This window comes from Equus caballus, chromosome 14, assembly GCF_041296265.1.
Source record: "Equus caballus isolate H_3958 breed thoroughbred chromosome 14, TB-T2T, whole genome shotgun sequence".
Classification (NCBI taxonomy): domain Eukaryota; kingdom Metazoa; phylum Chordata; class Mammalia; order Perissodactyla; family Equidae; genus Equus; species Equus caballus.
In genome coordinates, this window is record NC_091697.1 from 52,952,479 (window position 1) to 52,969,613 (window position 17,135).

Here is a 17,135-nt window from a genome sequence, read left to right on the forward strand (position 1 = left end):
GCTTTTTACCCTGAAAATGACACTGCAGTACCACATTAGCCATGTTGATTTTCCTATTGCTAAATAACTATCCTTTGGGAAGGGGTTGAGGATGAATTCACTTAATGCTGAATTCTGCTCTCTTGCAAACTGTATTAGAGAAGGTTCTGTTGGAGGATCCCACTATTTATGCAACTACAAGACCCCACCTCTGACAGGAAATCCGAGTGCAGCCTTCTGCAGCCCCTGCAGCTTCCCTGAGACCATATCTCTTCCTCCGTGTCTAGACAACAGGATGGTGGCCATTTACAAGGCAGCTTCCTCCTTATTCTAACACAGGACTACATGGCCCCAAGCAGGAACAGGTGTGTGTTTGGGGTTGCTGTAGAGTGTCTTTCTCTCACTTCTTCCCCCATCCTATGGGAGGGCAAACAAACCAGCTCAGGCGCTTAGGCCTAGTCAGACAGATGGATCATTTCTGCAGTATCTTTCTTCCAGGGCTGGATGGGGCAGCCTCTCAATCATATAGGGCACTTGGCAAAACTCACCATCACCAGCAAAAATCCACTACAGTTCAACAAGTATTTCTAAAAGTAAGTACAGAAGACTGATAGGAACCTGAGGCTGGCTCTACGTAAAATGATTTAGCAGATGAAGAATCTCTGCAGGCCCCTTGGCCTAATTCTTGCACACAATTTCCCAAAGCCAGGCTAGTACTACTCAATTCTATTTGAATCTGCTAGAAAACATCATGTGGCTCTGCTCAGCAGCCTCCCCCTGGATGTGTGGATGTCCTTTCTTGCCTGTTTGAATTTCTTTCTACACCTACCACCTTCTCTTTGAGAACTGCCTTGGAGATCCCAATTTCTCTTCCCCTATTTCCTTCCCAGTTGCTCTCTCAGTCTTCATATTAGTTACTTTTCCCTGGTACCGCCATCCTGAACCCTTTGAGCCCACAGCTTCCTCTTTTACCAAACACAGAGATTGAATTTGATAGTGGGAATTATTTTTGTGGAGTGGCTGTGTGCTCAAGCAAAAACTAGCACAGATGTGTTCTAAGTGTTGAGGTTTGGAGTGTTAATCCTGGTGATACAGCCATAGAAAAATTCATCCAGAAGTGTTGAGGTGTAAATGAGCTGAAGGGTACATTTGAATGGCAATACCTGAGAAGGCTGCAATGCTGAACGGTTTTTTACTTATGTAGGAGTAAATGAGTTGTCTAGAAAAGAAGGGGGAAGTGAGGTTCCAGAAGATGATGGGAAAGGATGTTGAGGTACTATTGCAGGAGATCATAGCAACATTCTTGCTAGGCTTTAGGCTTAGCAAGAACAAGTTACAAAACGGGTGGCTGAGAAATATGTGATCTGCTGATTCTCATAAATTACTATACTACATTGTTTGTGCTTTGGAATCAAAGGCTGGAAGGGAGTATCTTATCAAGCATGAAGGCAAGGGGCTTAAGAACCCTGGGCCCTTGCAGGAATGGAACGCCGTCTGCATAACTTGCTGATTGTTCCTAGGATACTTACTCCCTAAGAGAATGGCCTTGGGTAGGGCCGGGGTACGTTGAAGGGAGGAAGACTAGAACTGCCGAGCTTTGACCTGCATATCCCTGCTGGCATGAGTTCCTGCTATGCTTGTGCTTCTTTGCCTGCAAATAAATACGTGGCGATCAGAGAGACCTCACCTCAGTCCTTGAGGCTAATGGTCCCTTGTCCCATTAAATAACATAGATTATGTTGTGTCTATTATATAGACTGTGTTCTGTCTATTCATTCCGTCCGCCCCCTTAGCTGGCTGCCTAGCTGGTCTGGGCAGCAAGTGGCGCCCAACGTGGGGCTGTTCAAAAGCTCAACCAGGGACCTGAAGGAAGAATCGCCAAAGAGCGAAGAAAAAGAAAAAAGAAAAAAGCGGAGTTTCAGCGGTACGGAACCTGGAAGCAGGGTGAGGCCTCAAAAAGATTACCCGAGTTGGGTAAGTGCTTCCAGAAGTTTTAACAGGGTAAATGGGTAATTTTGAAAATACAGAACAATATCGCCCATACATCTGCTTACTCAGGAAATTGCTGAAGGCAGGTGGGGCTAAGGTTAAATTATTTGAATTATTACAGACTATAGAGAAGCATCGTACTTGGTTTCCTACTCTAGGTACATTAGATTTACAACCATGGGAAAAGGTGGGAATTGAATTAAAGAAAAAATATCAGAAGGGCATTCCGATGCCTGTGACTATATGGAACATTAGTCATTAATTCGTTCCGTACTAGAGCCCCTCCAATCTTATATCAAAATTTTTGGCATATGTTGTTTTAATATTACCAATCATACTTTATATTTGGATGATATTATTAAGGATTTACAAGATCAAATGCATAATATTAATTATTCCCCTGATCTATTCTCATGACTCCCTACAGGGTAAAACAATTATTTTAAGGATGCCCTTTTACTCATTATAATAGTTTGTCTTCTGTTCCTTGGATGTTGGTTGCGTATATGTTTAAAACAAGGGCTTTCAATTCACCTAGTGTCCTATGGATTGGTGGAAATGTCGGGGCCCATAACATATCATTTACCCCCCACCTTCCAGGGACACTGGGCCTGGGCCCCACACAAAGGAATGTGTCTGGGCTCAGGGCCAAAGATGGCCACTTTGGCCTTGACTCTAAGGCACGAATTACAAAAAATATGTCCTGCATCATGCTCCTTGTCTGGGCTGGCCACCCTGACTGGCAACTGACAGGACTTTAGAAACATCTCGTCCGTGGGAACAAAAAAGAAATAACTCAAAATATCCAAATGTCTAAAACCCTGAATCGAAACCCAGAGAAACCTTAGAATAAAAGGGAGATCGCATTGCCCAACTTTTAATCTTACCCTATATTACCATGGGAAACTCACAACAAATTAGAGGACAGCGAGGATTTGGCAGTACGGGACAAGCAGGGGTTTTCCTTACTGAAAAAATTTTAGAATCTTGGCCAACCTGCAAAATAAACATCAATGGTAAAGCATTTGATAGATTAGTTGATACCAGGGCAGATGTCTCTATCATCAGCTCTAAACATTGGCCTTATCATTGGCCTACCATACCTCCCCTGATTTCAGTTATTGGCCTTGGGGAAGCACGGGGACTCGTAAAATTAAGATAAAGTTTTATAAAAATTGATACACTTAAACGGGCCAATTTCAATTCACGCAAACTGATGTATGTAATTGGAAAAGCCAGCTGCAACAACGGGGAGCCTGTTTTAATCTTTTGAGGCTTCTAAATAAAATTAGAAATGCTTTACTGCCTCTTTAAAAGAAAATAACTAATTAAACATGCCAACAACCAAAGCCAAATCCAAATCTGCTGCTTTTGTCTACTCTCTTACTGAGCTTCCCAGCAAACTGAGCTTCGATTCAACTCCCCCAAAATTCCTAATCTAAAATTGAACTCATAAAAATGAACAAACTTTTGAGATAATTTGGAGATATAATTAACGAAAGGACATGATTATTTATTTTATTGCATTTAAAAACTATAAACATATTCCAAGAGGCTGTAGTCTGTTGTCCTCTGTATAGTCGCATCACCACCTGAGATTTGCACATCTAATTAGTATCTTAATTTACTTTATTGCCCAGAATAAAACAGCCCAGAAGAGTCTTTCATAGGCAAGCTGCCAATAAATTTCCCCAAAGACTTTTCTTTACTATGAAGTAAATATATATACCATAGAAAAATATCCTCCTGTTATTATTTGGGAAGTACAGTTTATAGAAAAACAATTCTATTAAGATATACCATGCACATAAATATATATTACACTTATTTATAAAGATAAGTTTTTAAAAAGCAGTGCTTTTACTTTTATAAGATTTATTAAAATTAATCCTGTAAACATATTTTCAATATTCATGATGTATAAAATTGCTGCAAAACAAAGTTTTGCAATGAAATGCAGATATCTCTTTACTTATAATTTTAGAATTATTAATGTGACAGGAATATTTACAGAGTATTACAGTCAACAGAAATTATTTTAAAACTCATAATTTAAGATCCAAGATGAGTATCTATCAGGCAAGATATTTAATATTTTGTTAGAAAATAGGCTCTATTTGACATGAACAGACATTTCTCCAAAGAAGATATACTGATGGCCAATAGGCACATGAAAAGATGCTCATCATCACTGATCATCAGGGAAATGCAAATCAAAACTACACTAAGATATCACCTTACACCTGTTAGAATGACAAAAATATCTAAAACTAATAGTAACAAATGTTGGAGAGGTTGAGGAGAAAAAGGAACCCTCATACACTGCTGGTGGGAATGCAAACTGGTGCAGCCACTATGGAAAACAGTATGGAGATTCCTCAAAAAATTAAAAATAGAACGACCATACGATCCAGCCATCCCACTACTGGGTATTTATCCAAAGAGCCTGAAGTCAGCAATCCCAAAAGTCCTATGCACCCCAATGTTTATTGCAGCATTATTTACAATAGCCAAGACGTGGAAGCAACCTAAGTGCCCAGCAACAGATGAATGGATAGAGAAGATGTGGTACATATATACAACGGAATACTACTCAGCTGTAAAACAGAACAAAATCATTCCATTTGCAATAATATGGATGGACCTTGAGGGAATTATGTTAAGTGAAATAAGCCAGCGAGAGAAGGATAATCTGTGTATGACTCCACTCATATGAGGAATTTAAAAGTATGGACTAAGAACAGTTTAGTGGATACTAGGGGAAAGGTGGGGTGGGGGGTGGGCACAAAGGGTGAAGTAGTGCACCTACAACACGAATGACAAACATTAATGTACAACTGAAATTTCACAAGATTGTAACCTATCATTAACTCAATAAAAAAAATAGAAAATAGGCTCTATTCTTTCATTTAGACTGTTAATAAATAAAGAAGTTGATTACACAGAAATATAAACAGCAAATGTAAAGAATTCATTTATTTTGAGAAATAAAATATATCCACATATATTGGTGATCATCATTGACTATTAAATAATCAAGAGGACTTCACTAAAATTATAATTCATAAAAGAAGTGCCAATATAATCAAAATTAAGGCATTCATTTTTGTAAAAAACTCAAGTGGAGGTTCTAATATTGGACCCCCTGGGTTTAAGGACTGGGTCCACCAATTACTGGCCCTATATCTTTGAACAAGTTATGATCCTTTTGGGGACCTTACTTTTCTCATCTACAAGATATAAATGATAATATCTTTCTAACATTAATTTTTAATTTTATTCTTTTGATTTTCAGAACTAAATAAAACGGTAACATATAAAATACCTGGACTATGTTAGCGATTACCATTTTTATTATTCCAGTTTTTCTTAAGATATTTAACAAAATAATCAAAGAACTTTTTCTAAATTTTTATTTTTGACTGGAGTATTCTTTATCATGATGATTATCACTTTCCCTGTTTATTATAACAAAAATAATAATACTCAAAGACTATGAATAATTGGTTCACCAACTTATTTATTAATTCAACAAATACTTATTAAATACCCATTATATATTATATCACACTTATGTTGCTAAAGCTATAGACCCCATAAGGGCAAAATATCCACATACATATCTCATTCATTATATGGATGACATCCTTTATACAGCCCCAGATACTAATTTATTATCTACTGTCTTCCAAAAATTACAACTTCATTTGAAACATGCGGGCCTAAAAGCCCCAGAAAAGATTCAATTCACTGAACCTTATCTCTATGTAGGCATAATAATAAAAAAAACCACTATCAAACCACAAAAGCTTCAAATTCAAAGGGACTCAATCACTACTTTAAATGATTTACAAACATTGCTTGGTGACATTAACTTGCTAAGGCCAAAATGAGGAATACCTACATATGCTTTATCACATTTATTCTCTCTTCTGAGAGGAAATTCTGATTTAAATAGCCCTAGAAGCTTGACCAAAGAAACAAATAAAGAACTGAAACTATTTGAACGATGTATTCAAACTGCTCAAACGCATAGAATCAATCTTCATATTCCAGTTTCATTGTATATTATTTCTACACCCCATTCACCAACGGGAATTCTAATGCAACGAAATCATTTAATAGAATGGATATTTTTACCTAATAATATGTCTAAATCTATTACCCCTTATTTAGATCTTCCTGCTGAAATGATAAGTCGAGGACGAGAAAGAACTAAACAACTTTCTGGAAATGACTTGGATATTATTTGCTTGATGCTATCTCACAAAGAAATATCACAATATTTTCAAAATCATATAAAATAGCAATTGGATTTTGCTGATTATGTGGGAAAGATGGATAATCATTTTCCCAAAATATCTATATTACAATTTTTACAAAGGACTCAATGGGTCATTCCAAAAATCACTAAATTAACTCCTATATCCGAGGCCAACATTATATTTACAGATGGCTCTAGTAATCATAAGGCCGGTTACACTGGAGCATATGCCTATGTAATAGACACTCCTAGATTATCAGCTCAGCAGGCTGAATTAAAAGCAATCACTCATACTTTACAAAATATCCAAGTACCTATTAATATTTTCTCTGATTCCCAATACGCTATTCAAATAACATGTTTAATTAAAATGACACTTATCAGCAAACTCTTTCTGATTCTTTATATACTCTTTTCAATGATCTACAAACCACCATTTGTAACCGACACCACATTTTTTATATAACCCCTACCAGAGCCCATGCTTCTCTTCCAGGGCCTCTTGCAGAGGGAAATGCCCGAACAGATACAGTACTATCCCAAATTTTTTCTGACGCTCAACATTTTCATGTTCTGACTCATTATAATGTTAAAGGCTTGAAGCTGCAATATGATTTGACATGGGCTCAAGCTAATCAAATTATCTGAATTTATGCCACTTGTCAAGAAGTAAACATAATCCCTGAAACTCATACAGGAGTTAATCCTAGAGGTTTAAAACCTAATGACCTCTGGCAAATGGATATTACTCATATTTCCTCCTTTGGGAAGATGTCATTTGTACATGTTTGTATTGATACTTTTTCTCATTATATTTGGGCAACTGCCACTACAGGAGAAACTGCGAGACATGTGATTATGCACGTTCGTAGCTGCATGACAGTAATGGGCAGACCTAAAACCATAAAGACAGACAACGATCCAGCCTATACCAACATCTCTCTTGCTAAATTCTTCACAGATTGGAGAATCTGCCATTCTACCGGCATCCCACACAATCCTCAGGGACAGGCCATTATTGAGTGAGCAAATCGGACTCTGAAGGCCATGTTACAAAAACAAAAAGGGGGAGATGCCACTATCTCCCCTCCACAAAAAATTTATAAAGCATTATTCACTTTGAATTTTTTACAACCATATGAGGAAGGGACCCCAGCAGAAAAGCATTATGCACAAGAGCAGAAAAATAAACCACCTATTTGGTGGTTCGATCCTGGGAGTAATACATGAAATAGGGGGTCACTAATAACATGGGGACGAGGTTTTGCTTGTGTTTCTCCAGGAGATTTAGAAAAACCAATCTGGATTCCTTCTAGACATCTTAAGCCATATCATAAACACCCCGCCAAGAAAACGCCGATTCGCGTGGGACGTCGAACCACCGTTGATGAGTTTTCAGGGTCTAAGCTTGAAGACTACCAAAATCACATTCCCACTGCCACAGACGCATCGTGCATCGATCCCAACCTGGGGACAAATAAAGAAACTAACTCAACAAGCAGAGAAGGTGTTAGAACAGGAGAAGAAACCTGTCACTCCAAATAATTTAGCTCTGACAATGTTTGCCCCGGTGTGGGTGGCCGTAAGTATACCCGGGGCCATAGCTCAGCCGAATAACAGTACTTATACATATTGGGCTTATATATATTCCTAACCCACCATTGATCAGAGTAGTGAACTGGGGAGAAAATTCTATCCCTGTATATATTAATGACTCATCCTGGGTCTTGGGGCCCGAGGATGTCCGTCTACCTATATTTGAAAAGGAAGAAGGTACCCCATATGACATAAGTGATTTTGGTTTGGACCCTTGGCCTACTTGTGTAGGAAGGGGAATAGGCTGTTTAAATTTTGCTACACAGGCTTGGCTATCTACTTACATGCTCAATAGAAATCATAGCCAAGTGCAATTATATATGTTATCAGGCTATAGTTTCCATTATTCTATTACCTCCCAAAACAATCTTACAGCTCCAAATCGTCCGCTGTGTGCTAGTCGAAGACTATGGGTGGATAAAATTGATCGAATACATTGGGATGTTTGTAGCGGGATGGAGGGGGTAGTTTTGATTAATGGTTCCTATGGAACAGTATGGGACTGGTCCCCCAAGGGGTATGCAGTCTCAAATTGCTCCCATACAGACTCCGCCTACAAACCCTACAAAAAGTTAAGATGGCAAATTTCAAGATATAAGCACACTACTAATACTACACATAGTGAATATCCTATTTTATGGCACGCAGAAGGACTTTCTCCTCCACAACCTCAATTTAATATGGATAAACCACAGACTGACTTATGGAAATCAGCCTTCAGCTTAAGGCAATCCAGAATTTGGGATGGAAGCTATGAGAACACAAAATTATCTTTCAACACATCCACCGACGGGACTTTTTATATTAAAGCCTGTGTCCGAGATCCGTGTTTTGGCCATAGGTACGATATCTATTAATGAAACAGCTAAAACTGTGAATTGTTAGGATTATAAATTACACACTTGTCTCAATAGCTCCTTATTTAATGATTCTCATTCATATATGTTATTGAGGCGATGTCTGGACATTAGGCTTCCAGTAAAACAAAATAGGCCATGGGAAGCTTCTCCTGATACACACGCCTTATTACAAATAATTCAGAATATCTTAAAAAGATCAAAAAGAGTCATTGGATTATTAATTGCTGCTATATTAGGTAATATAGCAATAGCATCTACTGCTGCCATTACTGGGGTAGCACTACATCAAACAATTCAAACACAACCTTTGTTCAACAATGGCATAAAAATGCCTGTGAAGCATGGACCAGTCAGACACGAATTGACCAGGGAATTAATGAACAATTAGTGGATCTGGAAAATGCTGCATTAATATTAGGAGATGAAATGCATAACTTGAAAAAGCTAGTCAGACTGCAATGTGATTGGAATAATCCTGAATTCTGTATTACACCACATCCTTATGATAGTAGTGAGGATGGCTGGAGTACTATAAGCTGGCATTTAAAGGGCCACCTCAAAGACAATCATACATTGGATACATATTTATTGCAAGCTAAAGTAGAACATATGCAAGATGCTAAATTATCATTATTACCTGAATCTGAATTATTTGATGGTATACATACCAGCTTATCAAAAATATTTCCTATTTATTGGATAAAAACCATTGACAGCAGCCTTATTAGAACTATTATATCAGGATGCATATTTCTCATTGTTTTCTGCTTAGTCCTCAGATGCACAAGAGAAATCTTCCGAAAACTGAGTAAGAGAGAAGCTGCCCAGACCACCTACCTCCTTTTACAAAAACAAAAAGGGGGAGATGTTGCAGGAGATCATAGCAACATTCTTGCTAGGCTTTAAGCTAGGCTTTATAGACTGTGTTCTGTCTATTCATTCCGTCCACCCTTTTAGCTGGCTGCCTAGCTGGTCTTGGCAGCAAGGTACCAGACATTTCCAAGAGGCCCCAGCTTCCCAAATCTTGCCCAGCATTCTTGAACCTGGACTCTACTCTTAAGCAGTCCCATAATTCATAGTACCCCTTCTCAATCCAATTATGCCCTACAATGTTCTAGCACCCCCACTCTCAACCAGATACCTCTAACTTCCTGGTACTCTGACATCTCTGAGTACCTCCAGACCTTAGCTGTATGCCCCTAGTCTCCAGGGCACACCCAACTTTCCCTGTCCATCTTCGAAAGCAGTCTGTCTAGCCTCCCCAAACCAAATAAACTTCTTATATTCAACCATCTGTTGGATGTCCCTTGTCAGGTTCCTTGTCTGCAGAGCACAAGTGGCTTCTTCAGGACCCAGCCTTCTGTGAGCACACTGATGCTCATATATCTTAGGGCCATGACTGCAGGGAAAGGATGGAACTGCATGCCACTGGAGGCTTTTACCCTTTCAGTTTATGTTCAGGGCTGTACATCTCCCCATCCTACCCCAACTGCCTAAGTAGCTGCTGGTTGATATAATAATGGACATAATTGATTTGGACTTCCTGGATAAGACATGACCGAATTCCTGGTAATTTTCACTTGGGGATGATCATTTTTCACTTTTGCAGATCTGACCTTCAGCCATCCCAACTCACCTGCAGGCACGAGTCAGTAAAGACACTGTATACCGACCCATCTATGAAGAAGTGCTTTTATTCTTTGCTAAGCTCCATGCATACCCGAGTGGGGAAAAGCAACAATATTTCTTCATTTCCTTTTTACTAATCTCCTAGGGCCAGGTATCTCAGAAAAGAAGGGTAGGGGCCAAGGCAACGAGTGGGGAGGGAGAGAGAAGTCTCAGAGGGCCCTGTAGTAGGATGGAATGGATGAGGGATAAGTAACAGCAAAGACAGGGGCCCTAATGCCAGCTCCATTACCTGCCCTTGTCTTCTTTCTCTACTCCCCTCCCCCAGCAGTCCCTCTAATGACAGTGTGCCAAAGGAGCTGGGGGAGAAGGGGCATACCCAGATTGCCCCCTAACCACATAAATTCACCTCACTTTTCTATTTTCTTAGCTCTTAAGTTCCCAGGATTGGGTTCTGCATCCCCAAAATCTGTCTCTGAATCTCCGGGACCTAGCATACACTTTGCACAGGACAGGCATTGGCGTATATTTAAAAAGAACATCCCTGAGGAGACAATAGTCACACTGTCACTCTCTAGCCCATAGTTTGCAAAGCCTTTCCCAGGAAGGATCTCATCACGCCTCCTGGAATGTCCCCAGTGTTAGGCGGGGCCGAAGTCACTATCCCCACTCTACAAATGAGAAAAAGCGCGGCACATAGTTGCCAGTTTCTTGCTGTGAGCCACTACCCGCGCAGCGGTCAAGTAGCAGCCGAGTCCCACAGGCCTCGCTTCCAAAGGTCTTCCCCCTTTGCACCGCTGTATCTCCGACGGCCCCTCGCGCGAAGCCTGCCGGGAGTTGTAGTCCAATGTCTTGCGGCTCCTATGGGTTGGACTACAGTGACCAGCATGCCCTGCGTTTCTTGCCCCCTTCCCTTTCAGCCTCCATCGTTCGGGAGGCTCTGCAGACCAGCTGATTGGGAACCGATATGGCAGCGACTCTGGGCAGCGGGGAGCGCTGGACAGAAGGTACCAGGTCCTGGCCGGAGGGTGGGACAGGGCAGGGTCTGGGAGAGATCAGGGATGGGGCTCCTGAAAGCGCCTAAGGGCTGAGATCCTGGACCTGAGGTGAAGGATAGAGGCCTGTGAGAAGATGCTGAGCCTGAGTAGGGTTCCGGATGAGGTAGGGACTGCCCAGGGCAGGAGCCAGGATCCGGAAACCAGGAGCGCGGGCTCAAGCTGAGGACCGGCCTGGAGCCCAGAGTCACTGGTGACGACTTGCTGCCTCCGGCCCCCGATCCCGCCCCGCCCGTGCCCCGCCCAGGGCCTGGGGCGGTCAGGCTCCACCCGCGCCAGGGTGGCCCAGGGGTTAGCGGGGTGATGCGGTCTCTCACATCTTGCTTACCTGGCCTTTATCCTCATCGCCAAAATGGGCGGCGTGACCCTCGGTCTCGGTTTGGTCTTGTCCCTGAAGCCCGCATCAGGACCTATAAGCCGGCCTTTTCCATTCTACAGTCAGGCAAACAGTATTGATCCAATATCTCTTACTTACCCTGCGTTATGCTGGTCCTGCAGCGAGGATTTGACGGAGGTAGGCCCCTGAGCTCGCAGAATTCAGTCCAGTGAGGGAGTTTGACAGGTAAACAGCAAATTACAAAACAGGGCCAATAATCCTGGGCTGCACAGCAAGATCATAGATTTGGGGAGCATATTGACAAAGGCACCCAACACAGCCTGCTTGTCAGAGGAGGCCCCATGGAGAAAGTGTTACATATGTTGACATGCAGGATGTGTTGGAGTTAGCCAGGTGGACTTAGAGGAAGAGTGTTGCAGGCAGAGGGAACAGCATATGCAAAGGCACAGAGAAAAGAGAAAGCATTGCTGATCTAAAAGGAGTTTGGTGTGGCTAGAGCATTGACTACAAAGGTGCATGTGGCGAGAGATGAGGCTGGAGAGGCAGGTTGAGCCCATGATAAGAAATCTGGACAAGGAGGAGTGGATAGTCAGTAAGAGATGTTAATCAGGAGAAGGATGTTTTTAAAGCCTTTCCCAGATCCTCCAGACAGGACGTGAGTACTCTGCCTTCTTTGACTGGATTGCTATGGCCCACTTTACATTCTGCAGGCATTATCATTAATTAAATCCTCTCCCTTTAAACTATAACCTCTTTATAGTCAGGAATAGGTCTTACCTTTAAATCTCCTTGATTTATCTATCCAAGTATCTTGTATATATTACTTCCATAACTGTTAGTTTAAAAGAATTCAACTCATCTCTACTTTAAATCTTAGTGGTAGGAGGCATTGCAAGCAAAAATATTATTTCATGAGCATTGTCACTTCTGACCATGGACCATAGAGAAATAGGCTTCCCCTTGTGCTGCACTAAAGGCAAGGTATTGGGCAGATATCTCTGGAGCCCCTTCAGTGGCTCGGGGTGACTTTCTATTTGCTGACTGACCACTGTAGGTACAGTGGACATTATTATGCTTCACGTTTCTGGCATTAGAAGTTTTTCAAGGTTGCCTCTCTATTTTATGTATCGTTTTCTCAAGGAAGATGTTTGTTCAGCTTTGTATGGATGCTTAAAAGTCAGTGTTACATTGTTAGCCGGCCCGCATACTGACCTACTCATGCCTCCATGCAGCCGCCCAGATAGCTAAGGCAGGTAGCAAAGTTGATTTGCAGGTCAGACTGAGGCCTAATGGAAGAGCTATTGCCTTGCAGCTTACATTGATGCGATTAGAAGAAACAAGTACCCAGAAGACAGACCTCCTGAAAGTCATCATCCTTGTGGTTGCTGTAACTGCATGAAGGCACAAAAGGAAAAGAAGTCTGAGAATGAGTGGAATCAGACCCGGCAGGGTGAGGGGAGCACCACTTATACTGAGGAGCAGCTGCTTGGAGTACAAAGGTGAGCCTGTGGTGGGATTAAATGAGCGATTTGATGTGGAGTGCCTGGCACAGACAATGTGCTATGTAAGTATTGACTGCTATTATTATCATTATTATTATTATTATTGAAGCATAATAGCTTCTTGGCCTCAGAGGCAAGACTAGGTGGAAGTGGAGTATAAGGGGTAATCTAAGGTAACTGCTATGCTTCCACTGTAAGAGAGGCAGAGAAAACCAGCTAGACATAACCGAGAACTTTACAACATTCTAGCCAACAGCAGCAGAATACACATTTTTCTCAAGTATACATGGAACATTCTCCAGAATAAGACTATATATTAGGTCATAAAATAAACCTCAATAAATTTAAAAGGATTAAAATCACACAGTGTATGTTTTCTTAAATCAACAACAGAAGAAAATTTGGGAAATTCACAAATATGTTAAAACTAAACAACATGTTTCTAAATAACAAGTCACAGAAGAAATCAGAAGGAAATTAGACACTACTTTCAGATGAATGAAAATGAAAACACAACATACCAAAGCATATGAGAAACAGCTAAAGCAATACATAGAAAGAAATATGTAGCTATAAATGTTTATATTAAAAAAAGAAATCTCAAATCAATAACCTAATCTTCTAGGAAAAGAAGAGCAAACTAAATCCAAGCAAGCAGAATCAAGGAAATAATACAGCATAGAAATAAATGAAATAGCGGATAGAAAAACAATAGAGAAAATCAACAAAACCAGAAGTTGGTTTCTTGAAAATATCAACAAAATGGACATATCAAGAAATCATTGCCTACTTGCAGGAATATAGAAAAAATAAAATATTAGATGTAAAAATACTTTGAAAGGCATTAAGTTCTCAGTGGGAGGAGGACATTGTTAATGAATCGAATGTTTCATTAATGTGTTCACCAATTTTCTTTTAGGTTTGTTTTGGGGCTCACAGATTGGAGGGAGGATTGGTGTACTACTTTGCAGTTAATTGTACAAAAGGGGCCTTTGTAGACATACATGTTTCTAATGTGTGTTTTTAGGATCAAGAAATGCAGAAATTACTATGAAATTCTGGGAGTTTCGCGAAATGCCAGTGATGAGGAGCTTAAGAAAGCTTACCGAAAACTTGCCCTGAAATTTCACCCCGACAAGAACTGTGCTCCTGGAGCAACAGATGCCTTCAAAGGTCTGATGCTGAACTAATGCTTCATTCTGCCCTTCTTGTGATGTTTGGTCACAGCAAGTTGTTTTCAGTCTCCCCTGTAACTGTTTTCAGATTATGAGACTGACATGCTGCCAACTGCGTCAAGAGGGCAGCCTATGTAATTGTTTTGTAGGGCTACAAGCATCGATTTTTTTCCTGCCACATCTCTTGAATAGTGATTACCAGCATAGCTCCCTCCTATCTTCATTCACGTACCTTAATTTCTTTTGGAAAAAATGTTTGGTTTCTCTATAATACCTTTTGGAATGATTCATTCATTGATTCAGCAAATATTTATTGAAGATCCATGTGCCAAGTGCCATGGTGAATAAAACAGACATGTTTCCTCTTGTGGAACTTATAGGCTGGTGGCTGCTTGCAAATAGGGGACTAGACAGCATTCCCAAACTTCTTTGACCATGATACTCTTTGTTCATGAAACCTATGTTTGTATGAAAAAGCTGTGTATAAAGAGCATAAATTATAGTTATAGATCAATTCTTTTTTTTCCATTGGTTTCCATCATACTTTCAGAAATGTTTTCTTTTTGTGTGTGTGAGGAAGACTGGCCCTGAGCTAACATTGGTTGTCAATCTTTTTCTTTGTGCTTGAGGAAGATTGTCGCTTAGCTAACATCTGTGCCAATCTTCCTCTACTTTATATGTGGGATGCCTACCACAGCATGGCTTGCCAAGTGTTGCCTATGTCCGCACCCTGGATCCGACCCAGTGAACCCTGGGCCGCTGAAGCAGAACATGTGAACTTAACTGCTGTGCCACCGGGCTGGCCCTTGTATTTTTAAAAAAATATATTTTGGACCCAACACACAAATAAAAACTTACTTACGAGCTTTACCTCCTGAAGTCATTGATTTGGGTAAGGATTATCAATGGATGCTAAAACCACTGGACGGTAGGTTGTTGTTGACCAGGATGTTCACATGATGTCAAAGTATCACCCCACAGAACACTCACTGATTACAAAGGGGAACCATTCTTTTATAATGGAGATATCTAGCTGTCACCCCTTTAACCAAATGATCCAACTTATCATCACCAATACTGGAACAACCCAACATTATATGGTGTAGCACCTAAGTGATATTCTTACCACAATGTTTGACCTTTGTGAGGTCAAACATTCAAATATGGCCCAATGAGGAAACAATCAAAATATGGCCCACTCTTCAAAAAATTCAATGTAATGAAAAACAAAAAAAGGTGAGGGAGACTGTTCTAGATTAAAAGAAACTAAAGAGATGTAAACCCAAATGCAATACGTGACCTTTGCATGGATTCACTGAGTGATGGTGGATTGATGTTAAGTTTCTTAGCTGTAATAATGGTATTATGATCATGTAGGAGAATGTCCGTCTTCTTAGGATATATATGCTGAAATATTTAGGGGCAAAGTGTTATAATACCCGGGGCTTACTTTCAAATGTTCAGCAAAAGAAATGTATACATATTATATGTACTTATGTATGTATAGAGAGTTGAGGGAAGCAATGTGGCAAAATGCTAACAATTGATAAATCAAGGTAAAGGGTATACATGTGTTTATTATACTATTTTTTCAACTTTTCTGTAGATTTGAAATTTTTCAAAAGAAAAAGTAAAAACCAATAGATCTGAGAAATTTTTAAAAGTGAACATTTACCTCAGAGGACAGTCTACCCTTGTTGATGTGGCATGGAGAATCTAGTTCTCCCCACAACTTCTACAAGGAAACAAATAGATAACCCACGTTCTCTTTACACCTTCCTGTACAGTTTTTACAGACTAATGCCATTTCTTTGAGAAATATGCCAAATTTCAAGGAATGTGAATGTCTAAGCAACTCTGTTTAGGTTTTTCTGCTTAGCAGTTTTATTGCTGTAAACATTTAATACAATTCACCAGCTAGAAGAATCATAAGAAAATGCTCTTGCCAACTGTGTTTCTGATAGTGCTGACTGAATTAGAAGTAGGGAGTAGGGATGTCTTAAAATATTTTTTTCAAGGTTTCTTTGATTGGTGGTACTAATTGTATGTTTAAATGAAATTGGACAAAGTTTGCACATTTGTGCCTAGGGAAGAAAGGTGATGGTAAGCATATGTAATCTATTCCGTCTTTGATCCCTCACTGAGACATTGGAGATAGATTTCGAAATTTATGAAGACCATTTTCTAAAGGAAGCTGAAACAAGACTGTGATAAGTAAGGACTTTGCTTTTAGCCAAGCAGAAGGATTTTTTACTGATTATTCTATTCAGGAGATTGTTTCTGACTTCAAGTTAAAACCACTACTTATGTATGAACCATTTCCAACCATAAACTATTGCTCTCAAGTGAAATAACACTTTTTTTTCTTTTCTTTCTTTCTTTCTTTCTTTTTTTTTTTGCTGGGGAAGATTTGCCTTCAGCTAACATCTGTTGCCAATCTTCGCTCTTTTTTGGGGGGGGGAAGATTAGCCCTGAGCCAACTACTGCCAATCCTTCTCTTTTTCTGAGGAAGACTGGCCCTGAGCTAACATCCATGCCCATCTTCTTCTACTTTATACATGGGACACCTACCACAGCATGGCTTTTGCTAAGCAGTGCCATGTCTGCACCCGGGATCCAAACCGGCGAACCCCGGGCCACCGAGAAGCGGAATGTGCGAACTTAACTGCTGTGCCACCGGGCCAGCCCATTATCTTCCTCTTTTTGCTTGAGGAAGATTTGCCTTGAGCTAACACCTGTGGCAGTCTTCCTC

The 17,135-nt window shown here is 40.3% G+C and overlaps 1 protein-coding gene across 3 annotated transcripts in view; it reads left to right on the forward strand.

The window, feature by feature from the left end:
- The window catches only part of DNAJC18 (DnaJ heat shock protein family (Hsp40) member C18), a 31,060-nt gene that overhangs the window by 237 nt on the left and 13,688 nt on the right, over positions 1-17,135 (forward strand). Inside the window, exons 2-5 of one of the 3 annotated variants that reach the window (XM_070234184.1) lie at positions 1,773-1,953; positions 7,549-11,321; positions 13,019-13,205; positions 14,236-14,381. In XM_070234184.1, the coding sequence (XP_070090285.1) occupies positions 11,282-11,321; positions 13,019-13,205; positions 14,236-14,381 (373 nt within the window). In that variant the 5' untranslated portion in view covers positions 1,773-1,953; positions 7,549-11,281. Of the gene's footprint in view, positions 1-1,463; positions 1,954-7,548; positions 11,322-13,018; positions 13,206-14,235; positions 14,382-17,135 lie in introns of those variants that run through there. The other 2 variants (XM_070234183.1, XM_001504229.5) reach the window with 2 other exon arrangements.